General features: G+C 35.8%; 1 protein-coding gene across 1 annotated transcript in view; it reads right to left on the bottom strand.

Moving 5' to 3' along the window:
- Tll1 (tolloid like 1) overlaps nt 1-17,176 on the bottom strand; it is a 145,455-nt gene that overhangs the window by 37,958 nt on the left and 90,321 nt on the right. Inside the window, exons 6-10 of the mRNA XM_090354218.1 lie at nt 16,034-16,212; nt 11,910-12,015; nt 11,176-11,300; nt 8,326-8,441; nt 42-144 (exon numbers count right to left, since the gene is read on the bottom strand). Of these exons, the coding sequence (XP_090210344.1) occupies nt 42-144; nt 8,326-8,441; nt 11,176-11,300; nt 11,910-12,015; nt 16,034-16,212 (629 nt within the window). The remainder of the gene's footprint in view (nt 1-41; nt 145-8,325; nt 8,442-11,175; nt 11,301-11,909; nt 12,016-16,033; nt 16,213-17,176) is intronic.

A 17,176-nucleotide genomic window follows, 5' to 3' on the forward strand; every position in this document is an offset into this window, starting at 1 on the left:
GGCAGCCGGAATACATGCATAACTGAACAGTACCTGCTTACCCAGAAGAGGTGATTTCCTCCAGTATCCGTCTCTCACTTCAATGTAGTCATACCAGCACAAACTACTCTTGTACAGGTCCATTGTGGTAAAATTTAAGACAATCTGCAACATGATAGACCAAGACAGAGAGCAAAAGTGAGTGTTAGAAATCTACATTAAGGATACCTAGGCAGAGGTGAAGTAGATGTGCAGCTAATCCTTTTTTTTATATGTTCATACTATTCCAATGTTGTTCTTTAGTACCTTGGCATCATATTTTCACATTATCATTCATATTTAATAAGAACAACAGAAACATCAGGTTAATGGCTGGAACAAATGAAAGGGTTTAGTTATGAGCACAATGTTTCTGTGAAGTTCATGTAGATAACTGTAGCACAAACAGAAATTTTTATTCAAATAGTTTATTTTGAATCATCCTAAGATATACCTAATTTACATCAGGGAGAATTTCAAGTTTCCCACGAGTGCCTTCTTTTTTAATAATTTATTTCAAAGGCAACTACTCAGACATCTGTAATTATGTTAAAAATCACCACCATGTGCCATATTCCCAGAACATAATATCGTTGTGTGTGTTGAAATGTTTAAATGCAGTTTCAGCAATCGAATTTGTTCTTCTGACTATAATCAAAGGCACATGTTACTATTCTTCTCTAGATCCAATGATATATACTCAAAGACCTTTCAAGTTAGAAGACCTTGAGTATGACCCTTTACTCTTTGTTTTGGGAATGATGCTGCTGTTTATTTTGTAAAGATAATTTAAGAGACATTTTAGGAGAGATAATTTCTCATTGTTTTATAAAAGACTTCACTTTTCAAATCATTAACTCTTTCGAGTACCCACAAAATAAAACAATTGAACAGAATAAAGGACGATTTATAAAGTAAAACTAATTTGGAAACCATGGTGAATATGCAAAATCTCATTCTAACTCTGCTCTGCTTAAAATATCTAAGCTGCTTCAGGATGGAAGTAACCTGTCCTTATCTCCAGAAATTAAAATGCACCCTGCATAAAAGCAAAATAAATTGTGATTTTTTTTTAACTGCTGGGTGCTGCTGGCTCAAGTCTGTAACCCTAGCTACTCAGGAGGCTGAGTTGAGGATCACAGTTCAAAGCCAGCTAGTATAGGAAAGTCTGTGAGACTCCTATCTTCAATAACCACCAGAAAACTGGAAGTGGCACAGTGTCACAAAGTATTAAGAGCATTAGCCTTGATTAAAAATGATCAGGGAGGGGCCGAGAGTTTGGCCTAGTGGTTAAAGTGCGTGCCTAGCATGCATGAATACCCGGGTTCGATTCCTCGGTACCACATACATAGAAAAAAGCTGGAAGTGGTGCTGAAGCTCAAGTGGTAGAGCTCTAGCCTTGAGAAAGTCCAAGGACAGTGCTCAGGCCCTGAGCTCAAGCCCAGGACTGGCAAAAAAAAAAAAAATGATCAGGGATAGTGCCCAGGCCCTAAGTTAAAACCCCATGACTGACAAAATAAATAATTAAAATGAAATAATTTTTTTACCATAAAATCATAGCAGTTAACTATATTCAAGGAACCAAAGAACCAACTTGTGATAGAAAAGTTGAATACAAGAACTCTAAAATAATAACAAAAAGGAAGAAAAAATGTAATCAACATTCCTAAATCCATGTTGAAAAAATTCTAATTCTGTGCTGGAAAAAAATGAGTGTGCAGAGGGGGTAAATGAGTATATTTTTGTTGAACTTTGACAATACAATTAAATTTTAAAAATAAATAAAACACAAAAATGAGTTTTTTTTTTCTTTTTTCTTTTTTTTTCTTTTTTTTTAAATTGTAATTAGTAAAAGGGTTACATGATATTTTCCAGGTAGAAGGTGCATTAATTCACATACATTGATACCCTTTCACATGTCTTGGTACCCGTTTCCCTCCCCCCCCACACCCCCCACCCGTCTTGGTTTTCCCCCCTTCCCTATCAAATTTCAAATATCCAAATACAAATAAATTCAATATATCAGATAACAAAGTGAGATACTATACCAATATTATTTTCTCCTTTCTCAAAAACTTGGAAGTTCAGTATAGGCAGCTCATGCCTATAATCCTAGCCTCACAGAAGTCTGAGATCTGAAGATCAAGATTAAAAGTCAGCCTATGCACAGAAATCACAAGATTTTTATCTCCAGTCAGCCAGCAGAAAGCCAGAAGTGAAGGGGTAGCTCAAATGGTAGACTGCTAACCTTGAAGTAAAAAGTCAAACAAATGCACAAGTTCCTAAATTCAAGTACCAGTACAGTCACAAACCCAAAAAAGTCTTGATTAAAAAATAATTTTGCTTACTCCTTTCCAGTTTGAAAATACAGTATCACTATGGAGCTTTCTCATGGAGATCTATAGCTAGTCTCTGCCTTGATGAAGGATAAAATTGAACCGCAATTTTAATTGTGATTTCAATTGTCCACATAGCATAATATGTACTTTTTGATTAAGAGATAAAAATTAAAAGTGATTTTAAAAGTAGGCTATTTAAAATTTATAATCCAGCATGTTATAAAATCTATTTTCATCTTCCTCATTTGTACTTGTGTTTTCATTATTCCAAATTTTAAAAAAACTATTCATAAAATGTTCCCAAATATCTGAGGGCAAAGTTCTAATCACTCCGGTCTTTCCAATCTTTCTTAGCACTTATGAAAATATTTTATTTGGTAAATTATTTCTACCAATTTCCTAAAACCTTTTCTTCTCCAGGACAGCATCAGTTATTCTTAGGATATAGTTCAGAAAGCATAATTTTTGTGGTTTTGCATTTTTTTCACTTAACTTTGTGTTTACTTCAACCCTGGTAGAAAGGTGAAACGTTTCGTGGTCTGAGATTAAGTTTCATTCTAAATTTCTATTCTTTCTGCAACAACTATCCAAGTGTTAGCTCTAGAGACTCATAATTTATTTATTGTAAGAGTAATGGCAAAGCTAGAATATGGAGACCAAAAAACAAGAAAAAAAGGGGACACAAGGATATTTTTTGTGACTCAAAGGTGAAATTTATAATGATGTGAAAATAGTTTCAATTTCTTCCTGGGTGAGGGGGATGCACGTATATCATCAAATGTCACCCAATATTGAAAACAATGTAGATAAATTGCTAACAAACAGTTAATATTTGAAGTCTTGGAACACACACACACACACACACACACACACACACACACACAATGAATTGGAGGAGGGGGGAATAATTCTGAGCAGAAAAGTTTCCTATCTTGCTTATAATCTTCCCGTTTAAGTGCCAAGCACCGTGGAAGAACAAAACCGGCCTGACACTAATATAAAACACAGAGATCCTTAAAGTAGAAAATGTAATAAAGATAGGTTTTTCTAAAATCAAATCGCGGGACTCTGACTATAGAAATAAAGTTCTGGCCTTTGGCTAATGTTGCTAGCACAATCCTTACTTGAATTACAAATTAAAAGCATTTGGGAAATACTTGGTTGTTTGTGAAGGTGCTATTTTATGGAAACACATTACATCTTTCAAAGAACGATAAAATGGGCACTATATAATAAATTACAATAAATGTTTTACTTCTGAAGGTAAATAGAAGTATCGATTTGAAATTAATCGTAGCTCCCTTGAAATAAAAGGTAGGGCAAAGGGCAAGGAAAAGGAGTCTTAGTTGCACAAAGCGATACAATTGCGATTGGATGTGCTTATTAAGGCCTTTTTGTTTGACAATGCTGCAGTGAAGCATCTTGAAGAAAGGCAGATCCTAGTTCAAGGGATTGGATGGCTGGCTGCAAGACTCTAGAGAAAGATAGAATCCATGATCTTTTGTCAGCACAGTTAAGACATTATTGACTACCTAAAACAAATTTCTTAACATCATAAAAGGGCCAATTAGAAGACTATTTATGCCTTAGAAAACTGAGAACCAGGAAGATAGGCTCCTTGCTAATTAGACTGATATTAATAAATGACACTTTAGAGAGATTAGAATGAAATAAAAATCACATGATAAAATTGATTGGTCTGACCAGAAGCCTAAATAAATCTCATAACAAATTCCTCTAGTGACTAGAATATTTTTCACAAATATTCATACAGAATAGGTCAGTAAACTAAGCCCATCAGCAAAGTCTGCCTGCATCATAATTTTTCATGTTTTTTTGTAAATGAAGTTTTGTTGTACATATTCTTTTACCATACTATCTGTGCTGGCTTCTGGCACTGCACTGTTAGAAACAGTATTTGGGACAGTCTTATAATACATAAAGGCTGAACATAATTATTACATACTTTTTCGATTATAAAGTTTGCCAAGGCTGAGAGTAATGTATCATTAAGGTTTTACTTAACTGTGAAATTGTATTGCATTGAAAAGAAAAACAATATTTTGTTTCCTACAAGTAGAAGCTGCTCTTGATTACAAATCATCAGACCTGAGTTCTAGCTTAAGTTCTAGCTCCTCAGTTTGTTACTTTACTTAAATTTTCTAATGTTGAAAGAACCTTCTTCCTGCATCATGGCAACCATCAGACCAGGCCTATCTCACCTGAATTAAATCACAGAGATCTAAGTAGAGGATGTGTAGAAAAATACATTATAAGAGTCACAAAAAGATTAGCATACTGGTCATTATTCAAGTATCCTTCACAAAGCAAACTTTAAAAACAAGTATGAGATTAAGCAAAACTACCCATCAAATTTTCTTAAAACTCCAAAGGACATACGGGAAAACAGAACCTAGTTTCAAGTTCCTGCCACTGATGAGTAGAACGGCATCAGATACATTCTGATATCCACCAGAGATTAACTACCTAGCATGTAGAAAAGGGATAGCACCATGCCACTATACAACCTTTCCACTTAAATCTACATAATGACTTTGAATTGATGTTTTGTCATTGCCAGTAATAAACCAGAACATTTCCTTACCATTTCCCACAGTCCCACCCCTCTTCCATTATCTTGTTAACTTGCCCATTTCTACAGTGAAATGGTACCATAGCATATCCATAAAAACTTATTCCACCTTGAAGATTTTACAAGATCAGTGCTATCTATAATTTTCTCTGGATAATGAAATAGCTTCATATAATGTGGTTTGATTTAAGTCTCACATTTCTCCTAGATAGCCTCCACTATATGGCCATTTTAATCTCAGTGAAGCTAGGAGCTTATCAATGTAAGAATATTCAAAATCCACCTTTGCTGTGGCTTCATCTAGGTACAAATATGCTATTTGTCCTGAGGGGGAGGGTGGGGTCAGAAGAGAAAGAAGAAAAAGATGGAAGAGGTTACATTGATCAAGATGAATTATAGTAAGAAACTGATGTGCTGAATTGAAACTCTCTTGTACAATAACCAAGGAAGGAGGGAAGGAGGGAAGGAGGGAGGGAGGGGGAAGGGAAGGAAAAGGAAAGAAAAGAAAGGAAAAGGAAAGGAAAGAAATCCACATGGTGTTCTCCTTGTCCTTACCTATTCTTTGAAGCTCTTCCTATCTCCTGGTCAATGTTAAATGCTCTCATGCTCATTCATGCTTGGATGTCTTAACAAGATCTGAAATGTCCTAAATAACCATGACAAGTTGCATCTTGCTTTCTTTTATTTTGTTTTCCAGAGTTTGGCAATTACACTCTGAGTTGTAAGCATGTGAGATGCTTGATAGCAGTGATTTATTTTCCAGATCAGAGAGATATTAATTTCAATTGAATCAAAATGTGATATAGCCATTGTTAATTTTTAAACACTGCCTTTGGCAATATAAACACAATCTAGCAAACTTGCCCCATCTATGTAAAGCATGGGTGAATGATTAAAAACAAATGTTCACAAAAATGACATGAGCAATCTGTTCTCATTCAAAGGAAATTATTTCTAAAGAACAGAAAACTCAGCAGTGTGTGTTTCTATGACCTCAATACAGCTACTTACTTAGCTGAATAATCTTGACTGTTCTCTGGTTGAACTGTGCATTTGTAACAAGCAGATTGAACATGGATCTTTCCTGACCATCCAACACTCAGTCCTTGAAGGCATATATGTGAACTGACAATCTCATTGTCTTTAAAATGTGTAAATCTACAAAAATTAAGTTCATTCACATGCTTAAACATTACCCTTGTATTTTAAAACTTCTTTCTCCTGCATAAATTAATATGTGCTACTAATAGGGAAAACAAAGAAATAAGAAGAAATAAAACCCACTTATAAACTCACCAAGGAGAAAAATACATTATTTTGGTAGACATCCTTTCAAGTTTTGCATTTCTGATATATGTAATTTAAATATTCGACAATTTTATGCCTATGACTTTTAACCCATTTTTAATTTTGATATCAGACTATAGACAGGTTCTCAAATCAGGGGTTTTCTCTGACCTTTCACAATTTGTTGCTATTTTTCATTGTTATAAAACCTCTTTCTGAGCCAGGCACCAGTGGCTCACACCTGTAATCCTAGTTACTCAGAAGGCTGAAATCTGAGGATCGAGGCTCAAAGCCATCCAGGTCATGAAAGTCCATGAGACTCTTATCTCCAATTAACCACCAGAAAACCAGAAGTAACACCTTGGCTCAACATAGTAGAGCAGTAGCCTTGAGCTTAAGAGTTCAGGGACAGTGCCCAGGCCAACTTCAAGCCCCATGACCCACAAAAAAAAGAAAGAAAAAAAAAGAAAACCAAATATCCTATAGAAAGGCTCTTTAGACCTTAATGATCACCTGGCATTGTTGGATTGCAACTTGGCCAGTTTGATAAGTAACATACTCATTGTTAGTTCATAGAGCAATTTCTTGACAAAGAATGGAAGTAAACAATTTCATTGAAATTACAAACTCAAATGAAAATCTATTTGTACCAAACGAACATAGGCTCAAGAGTTTCCCTCATTTGTAATAATTAGTGTACATCTAGGACTCTCCTAGCAGAGGATTACAATGGCTCAAAACCTAGGTACATAAGGTCATATAGAATGAGGCTAAATGAAAGGATCTCTAGAATATGGAAACGAGAGTTTTATCTTGTGTGATTGTTGTTCTTAATGTACTATGTTATTTCTCTTCTCTTTTTTTTGCCCTTTGGTTAATCTCATATTGTTACAGTATCTGACTTTGTTACCTGGTATATTGTATATAAGATTATTTGTTTATTTGAAATAGGAAAGGGAGGGGGGGAAAGCAAGATGATTGGGAGGGGGTGGGGGAAAAGAAATGGGGACAAAAACATGAGAAGGGGTATCATCGTGTGAGAAGTAATGCACATATCACCTGGCAAATGTAACTAAACATTACCCTGACAATAAAACATTTTAATAAAGAAAATATATTTGCATTGACATCTCAGTAAATTTCTACCCAAAAAGTATGTATGTATGCATATGTATATTCTTTTATTTATATGTGCAAATACATATGCATGTATTTCTTTTGCCATATGAATAGATGCTATGTATGCAGATTATTAAAGAAGGCTTTTGCCTCCTTTGGCATAATTCTGACTTGTTTCTAGGCTAGTCCATTGGCCCAGAATCTTTTTTGACCTTATAGTGATTTTTGAATCCTGGACATTTCATCATGTTTTTCTGGTATCTTATAGTACAACTTGATTTGATTCTCGATGCTGTCTTCAAATTTGCTTTCGCTATGCTAGCATCACTCAATGCAGGCCAAAATTCATTGTACATAACACAGAATTGAGAAACCTAAGGAAGCAGTGGGCTGACGGGGAGTGAAGATGTTGAAGTAGTGATGCATTGCACACATCAACTGCTTTGAAAAATCATAAAAAAAAAAGAAATTTAAAGGGTTGGGAGTTTAGCCTCGTGGTAGAGTGCTTGTCTAACAGGCATGAAGACCTGGGTTCAATTCCCCAAGACCACATACACAGAAAAAGCCAGAAATGGTGCTGTGGTTCAAGCGGTAGAGCTCCAGTAAATGCATTCCTTCTCACATATTGATACCCCTTTAGATCTCTTGTCTTGAGAAAGCCCAAGGATGGTGCTCAGGCCAAGTACAAACCGCAGGACTCACAAAAAAAGAAAAAAGAAATTCGATACATAATTTAAAATTAAGATAAATAAGACAAGGGGAGGGTTGGGAAAGATAGGTAACAATGCTGAAAACAGTGACATTGATCAGATGCACTGGATTCATAAATCACTTCAGCTCTATTGGATAACTACTTAAAGATAATTTAAAAAAACGTCCAAAAGAAAAAATGACAGAGATGCCACTTGACAGATTGTGAAGGTCTTTACTCATGAGAGACGAACATGGAACTACTGGGGCTTCCCCTACCTTCTCTCCTGGGGTGACAGATACGCGCCAGATGCAGTGTGTGTAGGACGGGTAGCCGTTGGGAAAGCCCGGCGAAGACAAGTTTCCACTGGACTCTTGTAGGGTTTCTCCACATGCTGAAGAAAACAAGAAGACAGGAGGCTATGCATTAATTTTCATAAAAGATACAGCTATACAGGAACATCAATTTTTAATAAAAGACTTTTCCATTGATTTTCATTTTTGTTTTATTACTGGGAAGAGGTCTTACTATAAAGAAGCCAGGCTGGTGTCCAAATTGCTGTTTCCCAGAGTGATCTCAAATTTGAATCTTCGGGTGGACTCCACCCCTGAAGTATGTGAGGAATAGTTTTTACTTTCCTAAGAATATCTCTTTATATGTTTCTATTACAGAATTTTGGTATACCTAATGGTGTCACTGGAACTTGCCTGCACAAGATTAGGAAGTAAATAATTTGCCTTCCAAAAAGTTCACTCTTGTGCTGATCTTTCTCATAGGGCAATGAAAAGGATATCCAAGTTCAAGTTCAGTCAGATGATACAAGTCCAGGACCACATAAAATGTCCCAGCCGTATATTCAACATGAATTGAATAAATGAATGTCCAATGTGATCTAAATAAATTGAACAGAGACTACTCTGTCAAGGTTGAAATATCTGAAATGATGATTAATACCATGCAATAAAAGTGATCTCAAAATGTTGTGCACAGTATTTTTAAAAATAATTTTTAAAAAATGATCCAACAGATTATAAAAGCACACCCAGGGCCGGGAGTTTGGCCCAGTGGTAGAATGCTTGCCTAGCATGCACGAAGACCAGGGTTCGATTCCTCGGTACCATATACATAAAAAAAAAGCCAGAAGTGGTGCTGTGGCTCAAGTGGTAGAGCTCTAGCCTTGAGAAAACCCAAGGACAGTGCTTAGGCCCTAAGTTCAAGGCCCAGAACTGGCAAAAAAAATAATAAAGCACACCACAAGAGCTTCATATTTTCCAAAAGCTCTAAATATGTATCATCTCACTGTTGATCACAGATAGAAATTGCTTGAAAAGCAAATTAGCATGATTTTTTTCTTCTTCTTCTTAGTAACCTTGTCTTATTCCTTAACAACTGTTATCAGACATTTGAAATAAAAGTCATCAGCTGCCTGGCACCACAATCTCTGCTTGGGTACTGCTGGGATCAGCATCATTCCACTATGGGTTTTCTGGTTGCTTGGGCAAGACAAGGCATGAACTTAGTCTGCTTTAAGTATCTCTAACTCAGGACTTATTAGTGTGATGAAGCCCGTTGTCTTTATAATCTACACTCAACAGTCTGAAAGAATAGTTCCTCCTATGAAAGAGACCAGAGTGCAGACCTGAGATATCAATGTATTGCAAAGCTATACATAGCTTCCAGCAGGCAAACTCTTGTCTCACGAAACCCTCAATAAATTATAAGTGGTTCTGCATTTATTGTGTTAAATAAAGAAAGATAATGACTCTGAGAACATAAAATGGAGCTGTAAAAACAGCCTGAAATGATATAAATATTTATTCAGAAAAAAATAGATACTATATTTGCACAACAAAATAAATTTAAAAGAGTAATGTTTATTCTGATGAGACAGGCAGGCAGAAGGAACTTTAGAAGAAGAAAATGAAAATGCTCAAGGTTAAAAATACATAATTTAGCACAGTTGGATGAATCATTTAGACACTCCACTAATGCCAAGTTACAAGAAGCCTTACAGAAGTAAAAAATGTGTGAAGGTTTTATTAACATAAATAATGTGCTTCCAAGTAGATTAGTTTAGATGCTAAATCATGATCTGGGAATTGAGTGTGTTTCAATGAGAGAATTATAATTCATATCAGCTTCCAAATAAATTCTATAAGGATTCGATGCTTCGCTAAAGCCATGAAGCATGCTTGGAGTAGATTCCCTATGCTGGAATTAAAAGAAATGAATATATTTAATTCATAAATGTATAAAAGCAATATGTTATTCTGCTATATTTCAGTGAATCTAAGTACACAGTAGTAGTTACACACAGCATAAAGTATGACCAATTTGAGCCTTTATGTAGACTACTAGAATATTCTAATAAAGGATCTTCACTGCATCATTTTACTGCTCCACTTTTGGGAGTTGTCAAACATCTAGTAACACACTGAAAATGGAGTTAGAATTTTTTTTGGTAGATCATGGGACTTGAACTTTGGGCCTGGGTGCTGTCTCTGAGTCCTTCAGCTCAAGGCTACCGCTCTACCATATTGAGCCACAGTGTCACTTCCATTTTTCTGGTGGTTAAGTAGAAATAAGAGTCTCATGGACTTTCTGTGCCGGACTGGGCTTTGAAACATAATCCTCAAATCTCAGCCTCCTGAGTAGCTAAGATTACAGGTTGAGTGCCTGTCTAGTTCAAAAAAATTTTTACACCTAACTAATGAGTTCCTAGTGGTAAGATTTCCATTTTTATGCCATTTTCTTAATGTCCTTGCTAAGGGTCCTCACCGAGGACCTGATTCTGGAAGGATATTCTGTTTATATTGACAAAAACATTTGAGAATGAAATCCTAGACCTAGTTAATGACAATCAACGGTCCTATTTGTCTTGTGTACTTAATTACATTAAAAAGAAGGAACGTGTTGTCCCTGTGCTTTCCATTTGGCTTCTGGAAGTTGGTTTTTCAGTATAGGTGCTCCAGGGTTCTCTCTCCCTCATTGTATGATTACTAACTCAGAAGTGTTCATGTGTTTACCAGCACAGAGAAAAGGAAGCTGCAGGTCAAATCATGCCATGTGTATCTAGAGGAGCAGAATCAAGCAGAGCCCCCTGCCTCTGCCTTTCTATAGTGCAATACCTGGACATCTATACAGCTTTCTTGCCTGGGCAATATCTCCTTTGCTTAAACGTGTTCGCTGACCAATGGCTGGGCGTATACCATTATCATCGCGGGAGGGGAGAATGGTGTCCAGAAACATCCCCCTGAACAAAGCAAAAACAGACCACACTGAGTCACCAAGTCAAAATTCACAAATCGAAGGAAACCGTTTTTCCCATTCAAGTCCATCGAAGGAGAAACCAGTGTTTTGATTTAACAAAACAACAAAAAAGGAAAAACGTGGCTCAACAGCAAACATAATTTACATGATGTAACACTGTAGCCAACCACAAATGCCTATTTATTTTTATGAAGTATGCTTTGCCAATTGAAAATGATAATTACCTGTTCTGTATGAACTTGATTAAAGAATACAAAACTGTGTGCTTAATCCTTGTTATTGCTAATGACTGCCTTTAATTTATATATTTACTAAGAATTGGGGAAAAAACATGTTTTTTAAAAGGCTGTCTAGGGTGCTTATACATTGCTGTGGGTGGTTTAATACACACACACACACACACACACACACGTAGTTTAAAATGTCTTTTAAATAAATGCCGGTGGTGGCTCTTGCTGTTTTTCTATTTTGTTTTTGCCATGACACAGCAATATTTGAAGGTGGTTCTAGTTTAAAAGTCAAGTACAGGTTGGTGAGGAGTCATGTGGAGGAAAGGAATTAAAAGTCAAAAGGTATAACCTGAAACTCCAACCTTGAGAAGGTGTTCCTGGCATAGTGCATGATACTGTCAAAGTCATATCTTTCCCCAAGTGAGTTCACTTCTCCAGGCTCCATCTTCAAAAAATTATACTCTTGACCTAAAAACCAGGAACAAACAGATCAGAGGAGTCTTTTAACTGATGGAAAAGACAAGACTTATATTCCTTCCTATACTTGCATCTGCTGTGCAAAACGATTTATCCCACTAATTATGTTGATGTGCCTGCCCTCAGGTACAATAAATAAATAAAAAAGGGAAAAAATCTTGAAGACTTTTTGAAAGAGCCTACTTAGAGTTAACATTAATTTCTGCAAAACAGAACTACACTTGAGGTTTGATTTCTAAGTATTCTTTTATCCCTTCTTAATAATTGTTTATTTAAAATCCTATTGCTTTTGTGAGTACTGTACAAATGTTTATACTACTCATGTTTTCATCTAATGAGTTGACTATCTTTTATGATTACACTTGGCAGAACTCGTACAATTATCTATTTGCTTTAGAATCTAAGAAGCATTATAAAATGATATAAACACAATATTTGCATAAACACAGCTCTGTTTGCTTTACCTATGTGATTTGATCTCTAAAGATAATAACAGTAAATCTACTTTCATCTCAAACTGAAACAAGCTTTGACAGGGCTTTGAACACTAGGTGTCATAATTGCTCAGCATGCTTTCTCAAATGGCACTCTACCATTTGAGCCACACCTCTAGCCTTGTTTTTCTCTAGTTACTTTGAAGACAGAATCCTGTGGAGATGTTACCAGCCTAAGCTAATTTTGAACCACCATTTTCCAGATCTCAGCCTCCTGAGTAGCTAAGATTATAAGTGTGAGCCAGCAGCATGCTGATTAAGTGACCTCTTTTGTTTTGTTTTTAATGGAAAATAGGCTTCAGGCTTTATTTTTCAGTTCACATCTGTTACTTTCACTCCTGGACATCTTCATGTTTAACAGATTAACGGCCTGTTTATACCTATGGGAACATTATTTCTTGAAAATAGAAAGACATAAACAAACATGGTAGGTCTATGGTGCCAGAACCAAAAAACTGCTGTAGGTCTCCATGACTCTACTTTCACAGTGCAAGCAGCCAAAGATAATTCAAGTCATATCATATAAGTAACTAAGTGCTTTGAAGCATTGCAACAGAAGGTGAGGTGCTGGAATTCTATCTTCGCACCTGGAGCTCAACAAGTAACTAGTACACCATTCATACAGCAAAGTTTCTTATTCCCACTGTCATAGTTGTATCACATTTAATTGTACCATGTTAATGTATGAAAAGCAGTAATAGAATTTCCAGCAGCAGTAGTGTTTTATTCCATCTTTGAATAAATCCAATAACTAGTAACTAACCAGCTTATATAATAAACTGTATCCCACACATTTCAGATATACCTGGATTAAATACCTTTCAAAATTACAACCTGTATTCTCTTTTATTTTTACCTGTATTCTCTTTAATAGAAGGTGCTGTAAAAACTCATATCTCAGCATATCTCACTAAAAGATGGGGGGAAAAAAACTATGGATCCGATTTTGCAGTCATAATTCCAAAAAAGAGCAAAGTATGGGAGCAGATCTTCTTACTAAAACAAAATACTACATAAAACTTTCTGAAAGTGGAACTTAAACAGTTTTGTGAAACATTAGATGATTATGAGAAGTGATTACTTAAAAGTACATGATATAGTTTCTTTTGTTGTTTTTGCTACTTAAAAGAATCATCACCATACCCTGTTGAAGTAAAAGAAAATGAGCCTAATTTATGGAAGAAAGAAAGAGCAGCAGAGAACCACAGAAAATCACACTTATCAGTTTAAAGAAGAGTAGCAAGGTTTCTTCTTAAAGGCATATTCTAACTTTAATCCAATCCTCGTAGCAATTTTCTTCCTATCACAGTAATCTAATTTGCATAGAGATTCAAAGCCAAGGTCTGTCTGTGCTTGTCATAAATGTTGCTTTGTGGTAACACCTGATCTTTTCTGAGTCAGTAAGTCATAAATTTACAATCTCTAGCATGAATGTTTTCAGACTGCAATTGTTCTGTTATAATACTTCCAATAACTCAGAATAGCTCAGCCAATAATTCTTGCTTCTCCAACTGCCCTAAAGTTTTAGTCAAAAAAATAAAGGTACTTATTCATTTACATTAAATGTTTAACAAATTAATTGTATAAATGTATAATTATACATTTCTCCCTCATATTAGATTCATATTCATGTTGAATAACAAATGTACTTAAAAGTAAGAAACTTGCTTTACTGTTACAATCTTAGCATTTTTTATCCGTATAGTAAAATATCTAATAGACATTACTGTGGTCAAGAGCAAACTTCTTATTCTTTGGTAGCTAAACCAATTTTACAAACTATTTCCTTTTCCTGCATGTGCAGATCTTGGGTCTGTGCCTTAGCTATTCTGCTCAGAGATAGCACTCTATCACTTGAGTCATAGGATAATTTACATAAGATGGCTCACCGACTTTTCTGTCCACTGGCTTGAAACCATGATCCTCAAACCTCAGCCTCCTGAGGAGCTAGGATTACAGGTGTGAACCCCCAGCACTCAGTGGATTTTTTCACTTTTTGGCTGTTGTTGCTGGTCATGGGGCTTGAACTCTGGGCCTGGGCGATGTCCTTGAGCTCTTCTGTTAAAGACTAGTGCTCTACCACTTTTAGTCACAATGCCACTTCTGGTTTCCTGATGGTTAATTGGAGATAAGAGTCTCACAGACTTTCCTAGCCAGCTGGCTTTGAACTGTTGTCCTCAAATTTCAGCTTCCTGATTAGCTAGGATTACAGGTCTGAGCTACCAGCACCCAGCCAACTATTTCACTTTTTAAACACGTTATGTACAAGATGAACCCTGATGATAGGCTTAGGAATTAGCCTTCTATTTATATAGGAGAGTATAAATTTGCTGTCTGGAGGGAGAGATAGATAGATAGATCGATCCATAGACAAGTAGATAAGTGGTAGATAGATTAGATTCAAATCTGTAATTTAACTTCCCCATGCAATTACCAACTAATCTCTCATGATTTATTCTGTAGCCATATTGGGTAGATGAAAACAATGACATTTTTTCAATAGTCTAGAAACTTTAGAATTCCCTATCTACCTCTTTCCACTCTGTCTATTCTATCTACCTCTATCTACTTCTTTCCTTTAAAACTTTTCCTTATTTTAATTTTTTGACATATCTTTTGGTTGCCAAAAGATATTTGTCATATTTTACTTGGAGTCTGCACAATTCCCAATTTGTATTCACTCACATATCTGCACACAACCCACACCAAGTTTAGAAAATTTTTTTCCAGTGCAAAACAGTGCCTCAATAAATAATTAAAACTAAATATATAGGGATCAAATTTTAAAAATCCACATTGTTACTTAAAGTTCTAGATCAACATTGAAACCTAACTGTCTATGAATAAGAAAATAGCATAGCTTTACTTTGCTTCTGTTTAAAATGCATGCTACTTACAAGAAAATTTCCATTTCAAGATCGAATTTCAAATTTTAGAGTTTTGGGTAAATAAATTTACCAAAGTTATAATGAGTTAATTATCACACACCCAACTACCACAGAAAATTATTTTTTAATAACCAATTACATTTCAACTGCAGAAAACATTCTTAAAAATATGCCTCTACTGTAGTCAAGTTCAAGAGGAAAACTCAAAGAAACTACTGAAACTCCCTGGAAATGATTAATTTGGCTAAATTTTTTTCCAGAAATTATAATCGATATAACATAAATTCCTGCGGTGGCAGTTCATGTCATGGTAAACCCTGATCTCTTTTTAATTCACATAACATAAATTATAGTACAAAGTAAAAAATGCTTACATTAAAAATTCATTTAATATTATCAGTGTATGGTTCAATTGCTTATAACCATCTTTGAATAAATGTTTAGGAATGACTAGATGTTAAAAGAGAAAGGCAGCCTTAAAAATGCATGAGATCATTGAATCTCTGTGAAAAATAATATGCATCCATAGTGAGTAGTTTTTAATAAATCAAAGGGTTTTTTAACTGTATTAAAAATGATTACTTTGTTTACAAAATAATTAAGTGTCCGTGCCCAGAAGTATCTCACCTGGCTGGATGTTCTCTCTTATGATGGTCACATGGTTGTCTCGATCTGGCCGTGTGTGCTCATGCCAAAAACCTATCACATGACCTAGTTCATGAACGACAATTCCAAATTTATCACAGTTCTTTCCAATGGAGATGGCCTGAGGTCCATTTCCCCGTCGACCTACATAGGAGCAGCATCTGGAACACAGCAGATGTGAATGAACAATGGAAAAAAGGTACTGCTGTTTATGTGGGACCTTTCATAAATATATCTGTGTTAAACTCTAACGTCTAATTCATTTAGAAGTAGAGCAACCGTTCATTAGTAAATATATCTAACTTGAAGTAACTTTTGGAGTTTATGAGAAAATATCAGAGTAATTAATGTACCTTGGTAATTGTCTATATGTTAGAAAGATGTTGCTTAATTAAAATACGAATTATTCTTCCTACTGGTGGAATGCACGTGGAGAAAACCATAAGCAGACGTTTAACTGAAGAAAACAGATTTGAAGAGGTGATTTACTTAGTGGTTAATAACATCTCACCATTAAAAGATGGTCCCGTGCTGGGAGTTTGGCCTATGGTAGAGTGCTTGCCTAGCATGCATGAAGACCCGGGTTTGATTCCTCGGTACCACATATATAGCAGAAAAGCTGGAAGTGGTGCTGAGGCTCAAGTGTTAGAGCTCTAGCTTTGAGAAAGCCCAAGGACAGTGCTCAGGCCCTGAGCTCAAGCCCAGGACTGGAAAGAAAAAAAAAAAAGATGGTCCCCAGTGAGATAAAGTTTTAGAGGATGATTAAGTCAGCAAAGGAGAACAGCAGTGCATGGTATCAACACCCTCATGAAAGAAGCCCTGGAAAGCTGCCTTGGTCCCTCTATCAGGTGAAGACACAGAAATAACACCTTCATCCTGCAACCAGGAAGTAGGGTACTCAACAGTCAGTCAGTGAGTCTGACATACCCATATCCCAGAATGTAACAAGTAAACGGCTGTTGTTTATAAGCCCTCTAGTCTATGCTGTTCTGTTAGATAGCCTGAATGGACAAATACTGATGAAGACAAATGAACTAGTGGCCATTGTTCCATGTTAGATGTCTCTGCTTTGATTCACTTGCTAGGATTACAGGTGTGTGATGCATATGTCATTCCCATATCTTA

This window comes from Megascapheus bottae, chromosome 20 (assembly GCF_031878675.1).
Source record: "Megascapheus bottae isolate mThoBot1 chromosome 20, mThoBot2.hap1, whole genome shotgun sequence".
In the NCBI taxonomy this organism is placed as follows: Eukaryota; Metazoa; Chordata; class Mammalia; order Rodentia; family Geomyidae; genus Megascapheus; species Megascapheus bottae.